The 23638-nt window shown below is 43.2% G+C and overlaps 1 protein-coding gene across 14 annotated transcripts in view; it reads right to left on the reverse strand.

Moving 5' to 3' along the window:
- nfib (nuclear factor I B) overlaps positions 1-23638 on the reverse strand; it is a 292080-nt gene that overhangs the window by 128586 nt on the left and 139856 nt on the right. For all 14 annotated transcript variants that reach the window (XR_004411415.1, XM_033018019.1, XM_033018025.1 and 11 more), the window contains exon 3: positions 14149-14202. Coding sequence is in view for 13 of the 14 variants with exons in the window: in XM_033018019.1 (XP_032873910.1) it covers positions 14149-14202 (54 nt within the window). In the remaining variant the exon portion in view is untranslated. The remainder of the gene's footprint in view (positions 1-14148; positions 14203-23638) is intronic.

The following is a 23638-nucleotide window of genomic DNA, read 5'->3' on the forward strand; positions in this document are numbered from 1 at the left end:
TTTCCCTTAACATATCTAAAGAAGCTTTTACTGTCCTTCTTTATATTCCTGGCCAGCTTCCCTTCGTACTTCATCTTTTCAGCCCGTATTGCCCGTTTTGTTTCCTTCTGTTGTCCTATGAAAGTTTCCCAATCCTCTGGCTTCCGGCTACTCTTTGCAGTGTTATACATCTTTTCTTTTAGTTTTATTCTATCCCTAACTTCTCTTGTCAGCCACGGTTGCCTCCTACTCCCCTTAGAATCTTTCTTTCTTTTTGGAATGAAATGATCCTGTGTCTTCCGGGTTATGCCCAGAAATTCCTGCCATTGCTGTTCCATCGTCATTCCTGCTGGTATCCCTTTCCAGTCTACCTTGGCCAGCTCCTCTCTCATGCCTTCATAATCCCCTTTGTTCAGCTGCATCACTGCCACTTCCGATTTAACCTTCTCCTTCTCAACTTGCAGATTAAACTAATCATGTTATCATCACTACCTCCAAGCGGTTCATAGAAACGTAGAAACTAGGTGCAGGAGGAGGCCATTCGGCCCTTCGAGCCAGCACCGCCATTCATTGTGATCATGGCTGATCGTCCCCTATCAATAACCCGTGCCAGCCTTCTCCCCATATCCCTTGACTCCACTAGCCCCTAGAGCTCTATCTAACTCTCTCTTAAATCCATCCAGTGACTTGGCCTCCACTGCCCTCTGTGGCAGGGAATTCCTTAAATTCAAAACTCTCTGGGTTCCTTTGCCTCGAGTTCTCTTATCAAATTTGGTTCATTGGACAACACTAAATCCAGAATTGTCTTTTCTCTGGTCGGCTCCATTACAAGCTGCTCTAAGAATCCATCTTGGAGGCACTCTACAAACTCTCTTTCTTGGGGTCCTGAACCAACCCGATTTTCCCAATCTACCTGCATATTGAAGTTCCCCATCACCACAGTGGCATTACCTTTGTTACAAGCCAGTTTTAACTCCTGCTGCAACTTACACCCTACATCAGGGCAACTATTTGGGGGTCTATAGATAACACCAATTAGTGTCTTCTTGTCTTTGCAATTCCTCAACTCAATCCACAGTTACTTTACCTCATCAGTCCCTATGTTTTCCCTTGCAAGGGACTGAATTCCATTCCTCACCAGAAGAGCTACATACCCCACAATGCTCCTCTGCCCACCTGCCTGTCCTTTCTATAGGATGTATAACCCTGAATATTAAGTTCCCATGCCCGATCCTCCTGCAGCCACATTTCAGTAATCCCCACAATGTCATATCTACCAACCTCTAACTGAGCCTGCCAGATTGAATTGGTGTGTTTCCAGTCCGACAGCCTCAAACCGCCATTCATCCTCTTCCTCTCGCTCTGGTGGCTTGGTAGAAGAGCATTCAACAAATGGAGACCCGCAACTCGAGAAGTTGGCTTACTAAACTATCTTCTCAAGGGCAACTACAAATGAGCAATAAATGCTGGCTTGCCAGCAAAGATGACACAATATAAAATTTAAAACCTTCTGTTTTCTATAGGGCATCTGTAGAAATTAGTGAGAGTTGTTGGGATCATGCCGAACTTCCTAAGCCTTCTTAGGAAGTAGAGGCGATGGTGTGCTTTCTTGGCCATAGTGGCTGGTCCAAGACACATTACTAGTGATATTTATTCCTGGAAACTTGAAGCTTTTGAAACGGAACAGCTCATCCTTGTTCCACGCAGTTACCCACCACTCTTCTGCAAACTCAGTAGTCGACTGGAGCATAGATGGTCAGACTTCTATAGCATTGCAACAGCGCCTTTTGAAACACTATAATTCGCAACCATGATGGTAGCAAATCAAGGCTGCATGATGCCAAGCTTGGTATTAGTATTGGTTTATCATTGTCATGTGCACCAAGATATAGTGAAAAACTGTGAGTGCAATCCAGTCAACTTATACATACATGATGACAATCAAACTGTATACAAGTATAACAGGAAGTGGAAAGAGGAAAAATACTAGAATGCTTGGACTACGTGCCAGTGTTTTGAGTTCTGTTACAACACTCAGACCTTGACTAAACATGGCTACAGGATTTATCATACCAGACACCAGTCACTCCATCATGGTTGGCACCCCAAGCTTTGGAAATGGGTCTGCCACCACTTTCACATTGGGAACAATGAGCTCCCATCTCTGGAAATGGCTTCCACATGCACAAGCATTTTGTTTTGCAATGACATGGTCTTTTCTAAAGGTTTTCCCATTACATTCCTCGTGTGAATGCTCTGTAGGCATCCAACGTGTTTTCTTTTAATTTATAGATTCATGATAGCAAGATCGTTATTTGGCCACCTTCGTGTGTGACTGTGTGTAGAGCCGAAGCACATGGGCACTAAGTGTTACTACCTGCTGAGGCTCTCTACCTGTCCCCGGTGTTGCGAAGGATAGGCCTGGCACGGTTGCTGCACAATGTGCCAGTCAGCTGGACATTGCTGCACCTTCTGTCCTACGTGAAAGGGTTCTTCCATACCAACACCTTTGACCACACGTCCATCGGGCACTGGTCAGCACGGAACATCCTGCAGGCACTGCGGGACAAGGACTTGATGGCTCTTGTTGCGTGGTCCTCTGGGCAGACTGCTTTGCTTGTCTGGCAAAATGCCTCATCGCCAGAACTCACCAACAAGCATCAAGACCTTGGTTGGTTGGCAATGAGATGGGTGCTCTCAGGATATATCCCAAACTGCCCTTCTAACGAAGCAGTTCAGTCTGTTTTCTCTGAAAACAATTAAGTTAGAAGCAATCACGTCGCTGTGGGTCTGAAGTAGTCCAGGGTAGGACAACAGAACATTAGAGGAACAGTCATTAAAAAAAATTACAATCCAGTGGTTATGTAGTCATCTTTATTGATACTATGCTTGTGCATATTGATAAACTCATTAATTAAATGAATTTATATTCCTTTGTTGCTGCGGTTAAATTTGAACTAATGCCAATCAATAGTCCATGCCTCTGGACTGTTAATCCTCTTATTTAACCACTATACCACCTTATTGTATCAACAGATGTTGACACCTGTAATGTCTTAGTCTTCTGCTCTGGCTCCACAAACTACTTCAGTGGCACGGTGGAGTTGAGCAGCAGTAGAGTTGTTGCCTTACAGCGCCAGAAACCCGGGTTCGATCCTGATTACGGTTGCTGTATGTCCCCATGACCTGCGTGGGTTTTCTCCGGGATCTCCAGTTTCCTCCCACAATCCAAAGACGTACAGGCTTGTAGGTTAATTGGCTTAATATTATCCATAGCAGGTGTAGGATAGTGTTAATGTGTGGGGATCGCTGGTCAGCATAGATTGGGTGGGCAGAAGGACCTGTTCCTATCCTGCCATCTTCTCCTCTACATTACTCACAATCACTTGCTACAGATGCAGGAATCTAACAGACACCTCATATCCTCAAATAATCAGCCAAATTAAAAACAAGGAACAGCAGGAGCTGGTTTACGAAAAAAGGACATAAAGTGCTGGAGGAACTGAATGGGTCAGGCAGCATCTCTGGAGAACATGGATAGGTGATATTTCGGATCAGGACCATTCTTCAGACTGAAGAAAAGTCCTGACCCAAAAAATGACCGATCCGTGTTCTCCAGAGATGCTTCCTGAACCATGGAGTTACTCCAGCACTTTATGTTGTTTTTTCAAACAAAGTAACTTTGTGTGAAGGTGAAGTGGGGAAACTCAGGGCTGGATGTCAGTACTATCTGAAGCTTGTTTATCAGTAGAGACTGTGGAATGAATAGGAGTTGTGGTTTGTGAAAGATAATTTAAGCTTTGGACATGCTGCTGAATGGCTTCAGCAAGGGGCAATCCAATAATGGCCAGCTCAGTGTTCCAACAATGCCTTCTTCATGCAGGTTAGTTGATGCAAAGGTATCAGTTCCACTATGGATAGTCCCTGTTGTCTCCAGTTTCATGCTTTTGTTTCCTGCGAGACAGCAGATGTGTGTGACAGCGGGTGTCAGTCAAACGACTGTACGATGCGACTGCCTTGGTCGATTGTTTGGCAGCATCTGCAGACTGCAAGATGTAGGTTAGAAGCTTACGTCTGAATCGTGAGTTGGTGAAGCCTCAGCGGCAGTGGTGGAGCCTCGTGGCTATGGGGCCTCGGCAGCAGTGAAACGGCGGCAGCAAACCCTTGCGAGTCGACCCGCGGTCAATGAGAGGATGGGAGGACCGCCGTGAGGGGAAGAACAATAGAGGATCCGGCGTGGGGGGACTGCCGTGAGGGAGGGGAAAAACACTGGACAATGGGGACCCATAGTGGGGGAACCGCTGTCGGAACAAAGGAGGCGCCGGTGTACTTTGTAACTTTGTCAGCACCGCTGGCTGCTATTTGTATACCTTGGGTATGAAAGCAAAGAATTTCACTGTGCCTTGTCACATGTGACAATAAAGTATTCCATCCATTCCATTCCAATCTAGTGTGTGTGGGTAAGGTGAATATTAGAAATGTTAGGAAAGCGGTAGAGATTGTCGGTAAGCCTGGGGTTGTCTGATGCTGGTCACAGTGTTGCTTGGATGGGGCATTTAGAAATTAATTCCATTATAACACATGTACAATCACTGACCATCTTTGACACTGCATTTAGGTTCTTGCGACTCCACCACTGATACTCTCATTGATGGCTATCTGCTCCAATTATTGTTTTGAGCACAAGATACTGCATGGAGACAGGCCCTTCAGGCCACCAAGTCCACGCCAACCACCGATCACCCATTCACACTAGTTCTATGTTATCCTATTTTCTTATCCACTCTCTGCACATCAGGGGTAATTTTACAGAGACCAATTAATCTACTAACCTGCACGATCTTTTGAATGTGGGTGGAAACTGGAGCACCTGGAAGAAACCCACAAGGTTACAGCGCGAACGTGAATACTCAACACCAAGAGCAGCCAAGGTCAGGATCGAACCCAGGTCTCTGGCACCGTGAGGCAGCAGCTCTACCAGTTGTGCTGCTGTATGTTTGGGGGAAATTTTATGACCTCAGCAGGGAGGGAGCTTTAAATGCAGGGCATCTATCCTGCTTTACACCTCCACCTGAAGGGCATCCGTGGCAACTCCCAAAATCCATGGAGTCCTCTTTCCAATGCTGCGGCATTTTTCACAAGGTGAAACATCACGTATTCCTTTTCTCCAGAGATGCTGCCGGACCCACTGAGTTACTCCAGATTTTGGTTCTATCTTCAGTATTGGGGAAATGCTGGAATCTATTGATAGGACAGTGGTTTTAGAGTATTTGAGTAAATAACAGTAAGATTAGCAGCACCACCATGGTCTTCCAAAAATAAATTTGTGTTTACCAAGTTCATATCAAAATTTTGCTTTTTGAATCCTCCTATGATTCTGCATAACTTCACATAGCCCCAAATAACACTCTGCCTGACACATCTTTGCCCACCTGGTTAGATCTCTATATCCCTTCACAAACACTGTGCGTCCTTCACATAGAAAAATAGGTGCAGGAGTAGGCCATTTGGCCCTTCGAGCCATCACTGCCATTCAATATGATCATAGCTGATCATCTAAAATCAGCACCCCGTTCCTGCTTTTCCCCATATCCCTTGATTCCTTTAGCCCTAAGAGCTAAATCTAACTCTCTCTTGAAAACATCCAGTGAATTGGCCTCCACTGCCTTCTGTGGCAGATAATTACACAGATTCACAACTCTCTGGGTGAAAACGTTTTTCCTCATCTCAGTTCTAAATGGTATATACCCCTTATTCTTAAACTGTGACCCCTGGTTCTGGACTCCCCCAACATGAGGAACATTTTTCCTTCATCTAGCTTGTCAAATCCTTTAAGAATTTTATATGTACACAACTTGTCTTCCCATCCAGTTTTGAACCGTCAGCAGATTTGGCTGCAAATCACTCAGTGCATTATTGATCATGGATGTAATGAACAGAGGATGTACGCACTTTGAGAGTTCTAATTCCTGTCTTTCATTCTCCTGCACGGTGGCAATCAAACATCTCACCAGAGCTGGTGCAGGCTGCTGGCAGTGGCCTTGTGAAGGAGACAGACTCCCCAAGGTTATGCTGTCATATAAGCCACAAAGCTCACATTCTGCTCGTGAATGGGAGACATGGTGGATGGGAGACATGGGGTATGTGAGGTGGATATTTGAGTTTTCAAAGTAGTGATTCATACAGCACTAAAGAAACACGAGCAGTCGGAGAGATGGGTTCTATTCAGGCTGCACACCAAAGGTTGTGATCAGCACAAAGCAGGTGCTTGAGTTTATTGGTCACTGAAGAACCAGCAGCTTGAAATTCATGGCTGCCTTTGATTGCACGCTGGTGTGGACTTGCCACCTGAACATTCACTGGCAGTTGAGAACCAGAGCCTTAGACAAGATGTGTTCTTTGCTAGTACAGGCCAGGTGAGAGAGAAGACTTGAGTCTAGGACCAGGTCTATTCAGGGGAATAATACATCAGAGGTTGGAGGCTGGACTGTGAATCAGAAAGGGGTCAGGTCCAAATTTAGCTATCCTGGCAGTCTGCGATGGTGGAGCCTGGGAATCACCAGAAAGAAGGAAGGTTCTGGAAAAGTGAGCTGAGGCCCTTGGTGAGCCAATGGTTGTCATTTGGAGGATCAGGACCTGGAGAGAGTGAAGATCAATGGCATGAATATGGTCAGTCGCATTGGTAGCGTTAAAGATCCTAAGAGAGAGCTGATAGATAAATAACTTAAAGGGCAGGAAACTGAGTCTTCTTCCCAGCACATCCTGAGACCTGTTCAAGGAGACCATTTTGAAGCTTGCTCCTCGGAGCAAGACAAGCCATAAAACCTGATTGAGTTGCCAACATCCAACGATAGATCATTTGGAAGAACGACTGGAATTTAGTTTGTTCAGTTAACAGACAAAGGAACAATGGGACATAAATTAATGCCTACAACTGGCATGGGAGTTGGCTCATGTCCCCAGGAAATGTCTGGCTGCAAAAAGGTGACACCATGTGAGCCAGACAAGTAAGCACATGAGCAGAGGCAAAGAAAAGGGGAAGGTAATGAGTCTTTTCAGGTGCTAAGAAGGAGAATAAGAAGGAGGTGCAGTATGCACAGCCAATGCAGTGACAGCTGCAGCCATTACAAGCCGTACAGGCCATTTGTGCCAACAGATTGGAAGGCCTGCATGGTGGCACAGCGGTAGAGTTGCTGCCTTACATCGCCAGAGACCCGGGTTCGATCCTGACTACGGGTGCTGTCTGTATGAAGTTTTTACGTTTTCCTTATGATCGCGTGGGTTTTCTCTGGGTGCTTCGGTTTCCTCCCACACTTCAAAAACGTAGAGGTTTGTAGGGTAAATGGCTCCTGTAAATTGTAAATTGTCACCAGAGGTGTTCTCACTAAGACAGTACTAGTGTATGAAGTGATTCCTGATCTGTGCAGACTTGGTGGGCCGATGGGCCTGTTTCCACACTGTGTGTCTCTTTTGAGGGCTGGTGGCATGATGTTGCAGTAACAGGTTCGTCTCCATAAGAAGAACAGCCACCTGCATGGCTGGTGTTCCCCACTGGTTGCACCCTATTCATGCAACTCAAAATGAAATGAAGTAAACCCCATTCTTGACCATTCAGTGCCCCATTGATCAGAAGCAACGTGTTCTCCAGGGGAAAGTGTGACTGGCCGATGAGACAGGAGACTTGGAAGTGGGGCTTGGCTCATGTTGTTCTCAGTAAATGCCTAGTCCACTGCCATGAGTCTCAATGACCAACGTGGCTTCAATGCATCTGTTGCAAGGATTTCAGCAGCCAGAGGACCAAGCAGCCTGATTATCCTCAGCTGAAGTCACAGCAATTGCACCAGAAGCTTGGAAGATGAAGTCATGGTTTATGGCAGCATCAGGGTCTGCACATGGCTGTGAAACACAGTGTTAGGTTGGTTCTGTTTCTATAAAGGTTTTGGGACATTCATGCATTCCTTCCCTGCCTGGATTATCAACTGCTGCCATGCAAGTGGCAATTTCATGTGTGATGAATGGTGAGACATCATGTGAAGCAAAGCAATGGGGCACTGCTTTGTAGGTAGTAGCATTGGTATAAGAGAAATGTGAGCTTTGCATTGGGTTGTCAAAAGGTTGGGATAGTAGACCTTGGAATTATGAGGCAGTTCAGGGCAGAAAGGGGTGCAACTGTCGTTGTTTAGATGCATTATATTCCACCTTCTCAGAACTGTTTAGCTCCACATCTTGTTAAATGTGCAGGGCACAGTACATTGTAGAAACAAGTAACTACAGATGCTCATTTACAAAAAAGACACAAAGTGCTGGAATTACTCAGCGGGTCAGACTGCATCATTGGGGAAGATGGATAGGTGACATTTTGGGTCTGACTGAAGAAGGATCTCAATCCAAATCGTCACCTATCCATGTTCTCCAGGGATGCTGCCTGACCCGCTGAGTTACTCCAACACTACGTGCAGTACATTGTGACCATTTATGGTGACCCAGGCTTGTGCCACTGAAGGCCTTCCACATCTAACCAACCACCTAACTGCCGTCTGCCCATGGCTTGCTTAACGCCACATCTGGCTTTTACTGCCTTGCTCTTGGCTTCTCATTAGTTGGGTTCTCATGGGTGTCATCAGCCCCATTGTAAGTGCTTATTGCTTGTTGCTTTATGGTGTTGAGGGAAGAAGGAGGGTAGATTGCTGCAAGATAAAAGCATTGTGACATCGGCTCGGGAATCTTGTGCGCAATTGCATGCCAGCTGCATCCTGACACTGGAAGGCCTTCTGCTTGATGAAGACTCCTGGGTCATTAGGGACGAGTGGAGAGGAGGTTGCTCTGTAATGGCTACGTCTGCAGTTAGTGCCACCCTTTACCAGCTACAGTCACAAACCTGAACATCCATTCATGCTGACTGTATCCTTCACAGGGAATACTTACATAACTGTTGCCATTTCAAAATTAAAGATAAATAGATGGATCAAACACAATATTGTTTAATAAGACAGCATTTGTCAATTTGAAACATTTCCTGAATAGATGCTGAGGGGACATCCGATAGAAGTTTGGAAAAATTATGAGTGGCATAAATAGGATAGACAGCCAGAACCTTTTTCCCAGTGTGGAAACGTCAAAGACTAGACGGCATAGCATTAAGGTGACAGGAACAAAGTTTCAATGAGATGTGCGGGGCAAGGTTTTTAGACAGAGGGCGGGGTGGAGAGTTGCCTGAAATGCTCCATCAAGGATGGTGTTGGAGGCAGATAAATATAGAAAACAGAAAAATCGGTGCAGGAGTAGGCCATTCGGCCCTTCGAGCCAACACTGCCATTCAATACGATCATGACTGATCATCTAAAATCAGTACCCCATTCCTGCTTTTTCCCCAATTCCCTTGATTCCTTTAGCCCAAAGAGCTGGATACGTGGATAGAGAGGGATATGGATCACTTGGAGGCAAAAGAGTTTAGTGTAACATGGCAACATGTTCGGTGTGGACATTGTGGACTGCACTATTCTTTGCTCTGTGTAAAAATGATAGAGAGAGAAATGCTAATTTTTTAATCCTTAAATACATTAATCGCAGTTCCTGTGGCAGCACACCTTTCGATATTTTAAGCAGGGATCTGGAGTGAACAGATCGGGAAATTAGATGACATCACATCAACTCTGTGAACCAGATGAATAAAAAAAAGATCCAAATATTGTTTTTATTTGAAAGCTGGAAGAAAATCACATAGCAAGTTGAGAAATTAGCGAGGTGTAACTAGAGAGCAGAAAATGAATCAGCCACATTTTCCTCACTGTATGCCATGCGAAGGCGAGTTACAGAGGATGATTAATTGCAAATTGATCTATCAAAATCATTGGAGAGTGAAGGAGTACTTGAATAGTTCATTTTTATATCTTTCATCAAGAATTATTCTTGGTTAAAAAACACAGAAAAACACTTTCTTTCATATGTGCAGCATGTTGAAGCTGGAAAGAGAGGTGACACACTTCAACACATATTTGCGGATAATTTGAACATTAAAAAATGGGGTCTGCATTGACAAGAAAACTAGGATGATAGAAGTATATGGGATTAATCTCAGTCAGTTGACATTTAATTAAAATGTAATCCAGTTTATAATGTTCACTTGTACTTCCACACCCAAAAATTCAAGGATCGGATTACAAGCTTGTGAGTGTTACAACATGACAACAAAAGCATCTGCTGTTTCGCCAGACAGAACACACTCAAATCCATACAAAAGTTCTCAAAAATATGAATACATTTTTTCATTAAATCGCCTATTCATTTCGTGAATCGAGTGTGTGCAAATCCACTCGTAGTTGAGCTGAATCAATTTCAATTTTATGTTGGAAGTTTAGAATTAAACACAATTTTCTTTTCTCACTACTTTTTGTGTTCACATAAATAGATTTGGAAGCTCAAAATACTTGTGTGTACTTTTTTAAAGATGCATGACAGCATGAATAAATTATATATGTGGAAATGTTTTTTTTTCCTTCCACATTTAAACACAGTTCTGCAATGCCAGATAGAACATCTTGGTAAACATAAATGGGTCAAGGGAAAAAAAATGTTTTTGATAAATAAGCAGCACATTTTTTTGGGACCGCAGTGAAAATGTTTAAGCAAACATCTCTAGAGATAATAACCTGGTTGGGAGAACTGCAGTCCTTAGGATAAGCAGATTCAGGAATAACTGCAGCAGATAACAGAAGGGAACTGTGGTCAGCATGTGAAGCAGTTGCACTTAGATTTAAACAGCACCAGGAAATCGTCACAAACACCCGCTAAACTTTATTCCTGTTGATCAACAAGGGCGGCACTGTAGCGCAACGGTATTGCTGCCTTACAGCGCCAGAGACCCAGGTTCGATCCTGACATCAGGTGCTGTCTGTGCGGAGTTTGTACATTATCCCTGTGACCACGTGGGTTTTCCCACACTCCAAAGACGTACAGGTTTATAAATTGCTATAAATGTTAATTGTCTCCAGTGTGTGTAGGATAGTGTTAATGTGCGGGGATCGCTGGTCGGCGCAGACTCGGCCGGCCGAAGGGTCTGTTTCTGCGCTGTGTTTCTAAACTAAACAATAGACAATAGGTACAGGGAAGGAATTAGCCCTTCGAGCCAGCACCGCCATTCAATGTGATCATGGCCGATCATCCCCAATCAGTACCCCGTTCCTGCCTTCTCCCCATATTCCCATAAACAGTCTTTCTCTGAGATTCCCAGTGTTTCAATGCCAAGAACAACAATGCTCAGCAAAAGGGGAAAGTGGTGTTGTGACTGCAAAAGTTTAAAAAAAAAGAACATTCTGGAATCACTCAACAGGTCGAGCAGCATCTGCAAGGAGGGATAGTTTCACATTACCAGGTCCGACCAAGGATCCTTGAATTGGAATGTTCATTCAGATTCCATCCCCATTTATGCTGTCTGACCTGCTGAGTGTTTACAGTATTTTCTATTGTTAGCTTGGAGGTTTTTATGCTTCATTTTAGGTTGTCAGTGATTGAAAAATGTTAATTACTCGGGAATACTGACAAACACTTGCACACAATTCACTTATCCATACCCCACACTCTCACTCAGATACCACACATCCAAAACCTCTCCCTTCACTTCACAAATCACTCTCTCCTAAACCCACTCCTCTCACGTCACAACCGTCACCTAAATCCCCTCCCCGTACATCACAACCCACTCTCTTCTATACCCCTGCCCCCCCCACCCCCCCACATCACAACATCTCTCCTATACCTCCTCCCCTTTCACTTCACAGCCCACTCTCTCCAATAGCCCTCTCCTCTCCCCACATGTGTCAACACACTCTCTCCTATGCTCCCTCCCCCTGATATCATCACTGACACTTTGCCCTGTCTCCTTCCACATAAGGGTCAAGGTCGAAAGACGGTATAGCAGAGTCACTCCATTAAAGTAATCACATGGTCACATCAATTTTGGTTGAGGATCAGGAGAAGCCATTGGGAGAGGTTTGACTGATGGGTTTAGACTGGAGGAGCCCATCCTTCCTCTGATGGTCAGGCATCCATAGAGACCCAGAATATCCCATGAACAGAGATAACAAGCCCTATCGGGTCAGCTCAGTGTTGCATTGTTATTACCTCATCTCCTATGGTTTGACCCAGAGCGGACCGACTCATCACCATCCACATTCCTGCACGAGCAAGTGGTGCCTTGGGCACAAGCTTCTGTTCCGCCATTGGGGACTTTCAGGACAAGCCTCCAGTTTCCCACTCCTTGGAGCATCAATGCTTGGGAGAAGCAGGGAAAACAGGATAGGGAGGGAAGTAGAAGGGGTAAGGTGATAAAGAACAGTATGTTATTTTCCCTGATACCCCTCAGCACCATCTTAAGGACTGGCACTCCTATCATGAGTAAGTTCGTTTTGAAGGATGACAGGGAAAAGTGGTGAATATTGGAAGGCTGCACCAGACAAAGGAAGCTCGGTGTTTGTGCTCACTAGGAGGTAGGTACACATATCTAGGTTTCCTCAGAGGATTTAAATGGGCCTCTCATGATTAGACTCATCCACATTCACCAGGAGGTGGTAGGAATGTTGTGACTCCTACCTGGGCAAATGCAGAGGACAGCTAATCACATTTTGCCCATCCACATGTTCTCAGAGAAAGTAGTGCGTAGCCAGGAGACAATGACCTCTTCGCTCTAGATCACATTTTATTTTGTGCACGGGTTCTGACACAATCCTGTCACCCAGTGCCCAGTGGTTTAAAGGAGAGCTGTCGGTAGGGCAAGAAAGAGGCACAAGGAACTGTAGATGCTGGAGTCTTGCATAAAACACAAAGTGCTGGAGAAACTCAGCAGGTCAAGCAGCATCTGTGGAGGGAATGGACAGTCGATGTTTCAGGTCAGGACCCTTCTTCAGACTGAAGACAGGATAGATGCAACACAACTTCATTCAGCTTCTGTGCAATCTCACTTTGATCCAACAAGATGTAAGCTCTCTCTGACACAAGGGTGGAGATTAAAGCTTGAATGGAACAAAGATACTCCATCGAGCAGAGACAGGCCATTTGTGAGCAGACAGCTTGCAGCCCTTCAAAGGAAATAGGACACTGCACATGAGAAACGAGCTGTGTTGGTGACTTGAGAGATTCTTCAATTCAGCAGAATGTTGTGCTGACTGTTGTTTATTGTCTTCCACTGCTGATACTTCACCAGCCATGCCCATTGTGTTGGCTGTTTGAATTACTGAATGACTTGAAACTTCGGTGTTCAGAGCACCCCCCCCCCCCCCCCCCCCCCCCCCCCCCCCCCCCCCCCCCCCCCCCCCCCCCCCCCCCCCCCCCCCCCCCCCCCCCCCCCCCCCCCCCGACATAACCAACACCAATGTTTTATTTGGTGTATTAATCTGTGCTGCCAAGACTACAATGCTGACAGCACTGTCCAAAGGGTTCAAGATTGTAACCAACATTTAGACATACACAGTGGAGCTGGTCCAATGTATAGATGTCCAAGCAAGTTTCCATTTACCAAGAAACACAACTCTTCTGTAGCAAGCCATTTACGTTAGGGGGCTAGGCCTGGTTCAGTTTTGTAATGAATGTGATTTCACATGGAAATGATCACCAGCATATTTTACTCAAAGTAAAATTGATTTTAGATTGCATGGTGCTTTTTTAAAAAAAGCATGCCGTTATGCTATTACATTTCTAGGTTAGTGTGTTCTTGTTACTTTCTTGCTGTAACCACCCTGTAATGCAAGTTGTTTTTGTGAGATTCTTGACATATTTTTAGGTCATGCATAACTCAATGTTTGAACTTGAGCAATCTCAAAGATCCATTGCACAGAGTTTGGCTGAATTTCCTGAATGGAGATCGGCCTCACAGTGACACGGTGGTAGGTGCCCTGATTGCATTGTTTTATTTTTAGCATTTTTTACAAAGGGAAAATAACATTTTATCAATGTTTACACCAGAGCCTTTCTGTTCAGTTCACTCCAGCACTGACTTTTGTGAAGAATGAGTCAATCCCAGGAAATGAGAGGAGTGAACAGAGGGGCAGAGCACAAGCTGGGATATGAAATGGGGTCGATGTGAGGAAGTGAGGGGAACACTGCTGACCAAGTTTAGCACTTCCTTTTGAAATGAACATTCAAAGTGTATTGCTGAGTTTCAGGTGATTCACTTACCTGGAGTATTTTTTATGGACTCACTGTGACTGGGACTGTCTTCCTGTCCTGAATCTATTAAAAAAAAACAGACAGAAAACACACATTAAAAAAGTGTTTAAATTAAACTAAGTAGATTCCACAAATGGATTTCAATTCATTAAACATTGTCGAACAACATTGTCTATTTTCAACTATAATTTCAGTAAATTCTCATTTATCTGGGTCTTGCGCATTCAGGTTTCTTATGTAATAGGCACACATTCCACAGATGATGAAATGCTCAAACAGTGAAATTTATTTCAAGTATTATGCCAAATATATGTGAAAATACATTTTAGTTCGTTTACATATATACATAAATTCAGTGTCGTTTATACATAATGGCAAAGCATTCCATGCTATCACATGAACGGGTAATCGATGGCCTGTGTGGACTCAGTGGGGTGAAGGGCCTCTATGATGCATCTCTATGGACATGCTCACATCTTTCTTGATTCACTGCTTGGGCCCATATTTACAATGTGATTAGTCTACGCCAACAAAATAAATTAGTAATGCCTACAAACGTATTTTTCCACATTTTTTAATACATTTGTATATTTCTTTTCATTACATTATGTATGCCCTTTCTCATCGTGTTCTGTTTCATCTTATCTTTAAGATCTATTTTAAGGCTTCTCATTCTCCACCATCAGCCTCCTGCTCGAGTCAGAATTAGCACCCTCAATCCTCACCCCACACAGCATTAATTTTAATTTGACATTCAAATGTAGGCCACTTAATGTAACAACTACATCTGGCGAAGTTTGCGACACATGAAGCGTCCACTATCATTCAGCATTATACATATACAAAGAAGACATGAGTGGACTAGAGTCAGCACATAATGGATGGTAACGGACACTCAAAGGACCATTAGTAGGCAACCATGCAGCTGTCAGTACAGTCTGTGTACTAAAGGCAAAGGTAACATTTCCTTTTAATCTGATTATAAGTGTTATATTTATCTTATGTATTATCCATAGATGTTATTGCAGACGATGTCAGGATGAGATTATTATTGCACCTTCTGTCAAGGTGAACTATCCTTTCTTGACAACCCTCAGTCACACGGTGCTCCTTTCTTGACAAAGGAGCACCACATGACTGTCAAACACCACTGGATGTAGCTGAAGACAAAGAGAATGAAGCAGAAGGCAGGGAACACAACATTGGCCAGTCTCATCTGGCACCAGGCCTCCAGGCTGAGTGAAGTAACTCAGTTGCCAAACCAGAAATAAATGAGAAAATCCAACACTTCAATTATGTAAGCAGAGCATTGTTTGGCTAGAGATTTACGTGTAACATGCTTACACAAGACACACACACACACACGTGCAGACTCATGCACCATACATACATATACATGTACATGCCTGCAGTTACACAGAAAAAAAATATTAAATCAGAGAAAGCAGAGTAAATACATTAATCCTGAAAGATTAAGATAATTAAATGAAACCTCCATCTGGTACAAGCACTAGGACCTGAGGGTAAACCCATGGGTAGGCATTATGCCAAAAAAGATCGAGCCAATATGGCTTTAAAATCATTTCTCCACTCACATCCAGGACTCCAGAGAAAACTGGTTATAGATTGCAAATAGGTGCTGATTACGATTTACACGAGCAGTAACATTCTGTTAAATTATCTCTATACAATGAGCATAATATCAAAATGTAAGCATGGAGACACATCTCATGAAAATTTGGAGGCTTTATTATGGCTAATTGAAACAGGTACCAAATATACCTGGATGCCCATCCCCAACTCAAATCATATCTGGGAAGAGACAATGTAATACTGGCTCAGCCTGCAAAGCCTACATCCTTTTGAATGAATAACAAAAGAATATAAGCAGTTCAACTCAGGCTGAATATGCACCAAATAACTTGGAACACAGGTAACAGGAGCAATCCTTAACCACAGCTGCTGCAGAGAGATCCACGAAAGCAGGTTCTACCTTTAATGGAAACCAATTTAGTCACAACTGTGTAATTCTACTGCGATGTGATTGGAATTGTGTGACAGAAAGGGGCTCCGAACTCCCTTACAAGGGAAACCTATGTGTGTTCTTCATTCATTTTGACTTTTCTCATTTATTGGAGTATTTTAATTACTTAAAATAAAGAACACGTATAAAAAATAATAATCGTCTCTAACTGAATAACTGTGAGCCGTGGTTAGATAGAGCTCTAGGGGCTAGTGGAATCAAGCGATATGGGGAGAAGGTAGGCATGGGTTATTGATTGGGGACGATCAGCCATGATCACAATGAATGGCGGTGCTGGCTCGAAGAACCGAATGGCCTCCTCCTGCACCTATTTTCTATGTTTCTATGTTTTCTAATTCTAAAACTCACTAATTCTAATATTTGTCCAATTTCCCTTTCTGTTGGCCTCGGCAATAAGCATTTCTTTCCTGTCATACTCTCCCTCCACAACTAATCATGCCCTTAAAATCCTCTCTTTGCCCAACATTTTGCTTACCTTTCCCAATCTTTGGCTCAGCACATACTTTATATTTTGTCTCTACACACTGCACATTTTTCTCCCTCTTTTTAAATGCAGCTTAATGCTGCAATCAAATTCTTCCTTTGGGAAAAAGGTCGACTAATGGCAGGGTGAGGATTTTTTCTGCTTTTGGTGAACTGGAATTAGTGGGGTTTCGACCTGAAATGTGGAAGAAGGGTCTCGACCCGAAACATCACCCATTCCTTCTCTCTAGAGATGCTGCCTGCCTGCTGAGTTACTCTAGCTTTTTGTCTCTATCTTCGGTTTAAACCAGCAACCACATTTCCTTATTACACATTAGTGGGATTATTGTTGGGAATCTATTTCACATAATCATTGGACAATTTCCCAATGAATTAAGAAGAGATGATCAATCCATCCATCATAATCAGATTAAAATGTAAAGTATTTATACTATTAGAATAATTTGCTAGACAAATGTACTTTTCAATTCATTAACTTAAGAGTGGCATCTAAAGAGTGGCAAATTATTGTAAGCTATATATCTTTTATGAAAAATATTTTCAATAGGCTTATCTGAAATCTTACCTGAACCAATTAACAGGGCACAAAATAAAAGTTTTATTTAATGTAAATTCCCAAAGAGGTCTCTGCTCAGTATCAATAACTTTGCTGAGAGTTTCACAGATGTTGAAAATGATCCTGCCTTGCCAAGTACTGCTTTACGTAAAGTCCAGGCCGTTTTGTGCCTCATTAAGAACAATGAACTGTTTAAAAGCAAACTTGGCTACCGTTCCACACTGCACGCTGCCTGTCGACATTTCAAGAAAAAGGCTTGGCAGCCATTTTAGGTCTGACCTATGTTGAGCACACGATCAGAGTGCATGCCAAAAGATCTGAGTGTGCCAAAACTATCTTGGCACAAACAACCAATTTTAAAAAGATAAATTTGCCAGAAATATTGTAATTACAAAACACCAAAGCCAGAATGTTGAACATTACAGCTGTGTCAATATAAATATCTAATTTAGTAGACTTCCTCCACCTAGCACGTAGCATGCCAAGTCTAAATATCTGTAGTGAAGTCAAGGACTTGTGTTTCGGTTTTCATTTCTGCTGATAACAATGAGCAACTATGTGAACTGAAACTAGTCTGTCATCCTGAATGGGTGAACATGCATAAAAGATGGATCCTGGTATACAAGCCATAAGCTGTTCCATTTTAAGAAATTGATGAATCAATGCAAACATTTTTTTTTTTTTAAGCAGCCATCACCTCAGAGTAAAGACGCATGTTAACACATATGGGGAAAAAGGGTAGTATCAGATATGAGCAGCAAGCAAACACCATAACTTAAGATGCAGAACAAATATATGCAACAATCAAAGTTTTGAGAAACATTTCCTGATATCCTACAAGAGATGAAGGATCACAATATTAAGAAGGAACATGGTGAACATGGGCACAACAATATAAAACTTAAAGAAAAAGAATGTTTACACCAACCTTTCACTTAAAGCCATTGATTCCCAGATATCAAATAGCTATTTAAATAACATAGATACATAAAAAATCGGTGCAGGAGTAGGCCATTCAATGTGATCATGGCTGATAATCCACAATCAGTACCCCGTTCCTGCCATCTCCCAATATCCCTTGATTCCGCTAGCACTAAGAGTTCTATCTCTCTCTTGAATGCATCCAGTGAATCGGCCTCCACTGCCTTCTGAGGCAGAGAATTCCACAAATTCACAACTCTCTGGGTGAAAATGATTTTCCTCATCTCAGTTCTAAATGGCATACCCCTTATTCTTAAACTGTGGCCCCTGGTTCTGGACTCTCCTAACATCAGGAACATGTTTCCTGCATCTTGCGTGTCCAATCCTTTAATCATTTTCAATGTTTCTATAAGATATCCTCTCATCCTTCTAAATTCCAGTGAATACAAGTCGCACCATTCTTTCATCATATGACAGTCCTGCCATCCCGGGAATTAACATCGTGAACCTACGCTGCACGCCCTCAATAGCAAGAATGTCCTTCCTCAAATTAGGAGACCAAAATTGCACACAATACTCCTGGTGTGGTCTCAACAGGGCTCCGAACAACTGCAGAAGGACCTCTTTGCTCCTATACTCTAATCCTCTTGTTATTTAAGGCCAACATGCCATTAGCTTTCATCACTGCCTGCTGTACCTGTGTGCTTACTTTCAGTGACTGATGAACAAGGACCCCAAAGCCTCGTTGTACTTCCCCTTTTCCTAATCTGACACCATTCAGATAATAATCTGCCTTCTTGTTCTTGCCACCAAAGTGGATAACCTCACATTTATCCACATTATACTGCATCTGCCCACTCACCCAATCTATCCAAGTCACTCTGCATCCTCATAGCATCCTCTTCACAGTTCATACTACCACCCAGCTTTGTGTCATCTGCAAATTTGCTGTACTTTTAATTCCCTCATCTAAATCATTAATATATATTGTAAATAGATGTGGTCACAGCACCGAGCAGCACCCCACTAGTCACTGCCTGCCATTCTGAATGGAACCCGTTAATTCCTACTCTCTGTTTCCTGTCTGCCAACCAATTTTCTATCCATGCCAATACTTTACCCAAATACCATGTGCTCTAATTCTGCCCACTAATCTCCTGTGTGGGACATTATCAAAGGCTTTCTGAAAGTCCACATACACAACATCCACTGGCTCTCCCTTATCCATTTTACTTGTTACATCCTCAACAAATTCCAAAAGTTTAGTCAACCAAAATTTCCCAGTTTCGTAAATCCATGCTGACTCGAACAGATCCTGTTACTGCTATCCAAATGTGCCGCTATTACATCTTTAATAATTGACTCTAGCACCTTCCCCATCACCAACGTCAGGCTAACTGGTATATAATTCCCTGCTTTCTCTCACCCTCCTTTCTTAAAAAGTGAGATAACTTTAGCTACCCTCCAATCCACAGGACGTGATTCATTGTCTATAGAACATTGGAAAATGATCAACAATACTTCCACGATTTTTTAGAGCCACCTCCTTGAGAACCCTGGAATGCAGACCATCAGGCCCTGGGGATTTATCAGCATTCTGTCCCATCAGTTTCCCCAATATTATTTCCTGATTAATGTGAATTTCCTTCAGTTCCTCCATTACCCTAGATCCTCTGTCCCCAAGTACAACTGGGAGATTGTTTGTGTCTTCCTTAGTGGAGACAGAACCAAAGTACCTGTTCAACTTGTTTGCCATTTCCTTGTTCCCCATAATAAATTCACTTGTTTCTGCCTTCAAGGGACCCACATTTGTCTTAACTAATCTTTTCCTCTTCACATACCCAAAGAAGCTTTTATTATCGTCCTTTATATTCTTGGCTAGCTTACCTTCGTACTTCATCTTTTCTCCCCGTATTGCCTTTTTACTTACCTTCTGTTGTTCTTTGTTTCCCAATCCTCTGGCTTCCCGTTCATCTTTGCTATGTTATACGTCTTTTCTTTTAGTTTTTTACTGTCCTTGACTTCCCTTGTCAGCCACGGTTGCCTCTTACTCCCCTTAGAATCTTTCCTCCTCTTCTGGGTTATTCCCAGAAATTCCTGCCATTGCTGTTCCAGGCAGACAGCAGTATCAACCCAGAAAGCCTCAGGTACATCCAGAGATTGCAGAATATTTCGACCATGGACTAACAGATATGTCATGCAGAAACCCAAAGTGTTATTGACCGACCTTTATTAAAAGGATCTGAATGAACAGGTTGCTTAGAATTAAGGAACTGTAGATACTGGTTTACACAAAAGGACACAAAGTGTTGGAGTAACTCAGCTGGCCAGCAGTCAGCAGTCTGAATAAGGGTCCCAACCTGAAACGTCACCTATTCATGTTCTCCAGAGTTGCTGCCTGACCCGCTGAGTTACTCCAGCACTTTGTGTCCTTTTAGGTGGCTAAGAATGGTTATCACCAGGAAAGACATGCAGCAATAAATAATCACTTTGGGGGAGGATAGACATGCAAATTTGGTGGTTGTATTCTTCATACGTAACCTCATTCAATAGGAATTGGTGATCCAATCGCACGTAATTGCTGTCAAATTTCAGCGCTAGATTGCTATCAGTATTGTTTGCATGTTTCTTCTTCTTGTTTTGGTTTGGTGACGTTACAGCTGTTCAAGATATTCAGTCCATCTTTGTTTATTGTTTTATTCTGAGGATGTCATTGGGCTTTACATCTTTCAGTCAGGTAACATTCCTCACGGGCTTAACGTCATGCCCTGACTCCAGAGTACTTAGCTTCCTGCTCTCATGAACTCATCCGCAAAACCATATTGCCGTCTCCTCCCTCCCCTACATAATATTGTCACCATATTGATCTTGTTCACCCTACAGCTCTGCCTACGTGGACTCAAATACTCCACAGCATAACATGCTCTTGAATATTCTTCTGTGCAAGTTAACAATGTGAATCGCAGCTAGGAAATTACTCTCTTATTGCATCTGGTTGCTTTTGAATAATTTTGTTTACAACTTGAGATGAGCACAGTTAATTTACCTGAAGGCATTTGGAAATAACTCCACTCTTCATCAGCATCTACAGCGGTGGGAGATTGCAACCTTCACATGGTCCGCCCTGTTTCGACTAATGCAATCAACCTGGCGTGCACGATGAAATAAGATCAAATAGAACAAGTTGTCCTACAATGTTAGGCTGTGCACGCCGTACACAAGAAGAAGCAGAGAAGCACTTTAAGGCAAGTATGCACAGTGATAAAGGTTTTGCAGCTCACAAATGGTTTACATTGAAAGGGTTCTAATGGCGGGGAAGTTCACCAGGGAAAATAGGAATACGTAAGTAAATTGGAGTGATCCAAGAATGATACACCCACAGTTGTTGATAGCAATAAAGGCAATGCACCATTTAGTCCTGCCTCTGACTATAATAACATCCGGTGTGCACTAATCCTGTTGATGATTCTCTCACTGTGCCACACAAAGCGTTGGCAGACATGTAGATATTGTAGTAGTCTAGTACCAATTTGTTTATAGCTGCCATGTACCTCTTGAAAGGATAATTTCCCTGAGGTAGGAGCGGGCGCCGACATTTATTCTGGAACAGATGTGGATCTAAGAGTATCATAACATGGAAAAGAATAGCTCCCAAGGTTCATACAGTGGAGACCCTGGCAGAGGAGGAGAAAAAGGGGGAGATCCCCTCAAGGTGACAATTTCAAAAGACAATTGGAGCAAATGAGGCAGATATCAAGCACTGAGGATTCCGGCCAAGGTATAAGGAGTTCAATGATCTTGAAGGAGTGTCCAAGTTTAACAAATATAACTTACTACTATCAGGACGACTTAGCAAACGCTGCTTGTTGTAACAGATACCCGTCGCTCATATCAACCAATAATCTAACATTAATATGCCTCACTGCACCATCACACCTTAGCATAACTGCAAAGTACACGCCTTTACATTTCAAAGGCTGTTCGCCACCAACTATTCAACAATGACAATAAAATTACCCAGATTAAACAATATGCACTGGCATAGTTCCCCTCTGTTGCAACTGGAGGCAGCAACACCAAAAATGCTAGGCATGCACTATCTATAAGGAAGGCAACAGCCAATATTGGACAGGCCTCACCCAAGGCAACCAATGACACAACTGAAACCTCTGGAGGTGATCACATCCTCATGCCAAATCCTTCCTTCACACATTCCACCTTCCCTGCAACCGTACACTCTTATGAGTTAGCAGCTAGAGATGGTGTAAGCATGCAATGCTATATTTTTCAAAACCCCACATCCTCAGTTTATGTCATTTTCCTTTCAAATACCCAAGATGATCAACCATGCCAAGTATTGCAGATGCACCTGAAGAACGTAATGCTGAAGTTAAACTGTGAACTATCAGCTCTTATACTGACTGCATATGATTTGGAAGACTGCATGGAGATAGACACTCTGTGGTGAAACGTAGAGCAGCCATGGCTGGTAGAAAAGATAAAGCAGGTGCCAATTCACTAGACAATGTCTGCTGCTGATGCCCCAGATGAGAGCTTCAGATGACCAACGGGTTTTCACTATATGGAGAAGATTATCAGCTAACCTGCAGCAAAATCAAGGAGCGAAGAGACCAGGGTTTGGGCCAGGGTTTGCAACGCATTCTTTCCAGTGTAGAAGTGGTAACTGACTCCCTACACACACTCCCCAACTTGACCTGCATCTGCTGGCTGATGTTGCAGCTGTCCATAGCATGAGCAGCGGACACCCCACTTCCCAAAGTTGCAGGCAAGCCAAGGCTTGTCAAAGGACTGTGGATCATGGTGGGGAAAGGGGCTTCCTGATCCTTTTTTATTGCGTATGAGACAATAAGCATTCATTGCCCAGATTGCCCTTTAATTGTGTGGCTTGTTAGACCATTACAACAGTCAAATGTTTCACCATGGGTCCGTAATCATATAGATCACAATGAAAACCGAGTTTCTTCTCCAAAGGGCATTGATAGAGAAGCAGGTTGACATGGTGTTCCATCTATCTCCTCTCCCTGATCTCACAGCTCCAGTTGAGTGACAGAGGCCCATAGACTAGCAACCCGTTCTCAATCCTTATTGTTTTGCAGCAGCTCGTCATTTTAGAGTGGTGCTGCACACACAGAGATTGAGCAATCTATTGCCAGGCCCTCTGGGCCAGGAAGTCGAGATCATCCTCTGAGTTCTTCCACAAATCTTCGAATGTCCAAGAGCCCCTGAAAGAGGTGGAAGCCGTCCACTTCAAAGACACAAAGAAGAACAGAAAGCGAATGTGTGAAAGGAATCGATTGACCTTTGCAACCAGCATTGCAGGATTTCATCACAAATTCTACGAGAAATGTATGATTTGGAATACATTTTATTTTATTTTGCATTTTTGGGTAAATCATCTAAGTGGACAAAAAGAAAGTAAAGCGCATTTCTGAGTGTTGGTGAATGGGGAATTGGGCTGAGTTCTGAGATGATGT

The sequence above is a fragment of the Amblyraja radiata genome, chromosome 3 (assembly GCF_010909765.2).
Source record: "Amblyraja radiata isolate CabotCenter1 chromosome 3, sAmbRad1.1.pri, whole genome shotgun sequence".
Taxonomy (NCBI): domain Eukaryota; kingdom Metazoa; phylum Chordata; class Chondrichthyes; order Rajiformes; family Rajidae; genus Amblyraja; species Amblyraja radiata.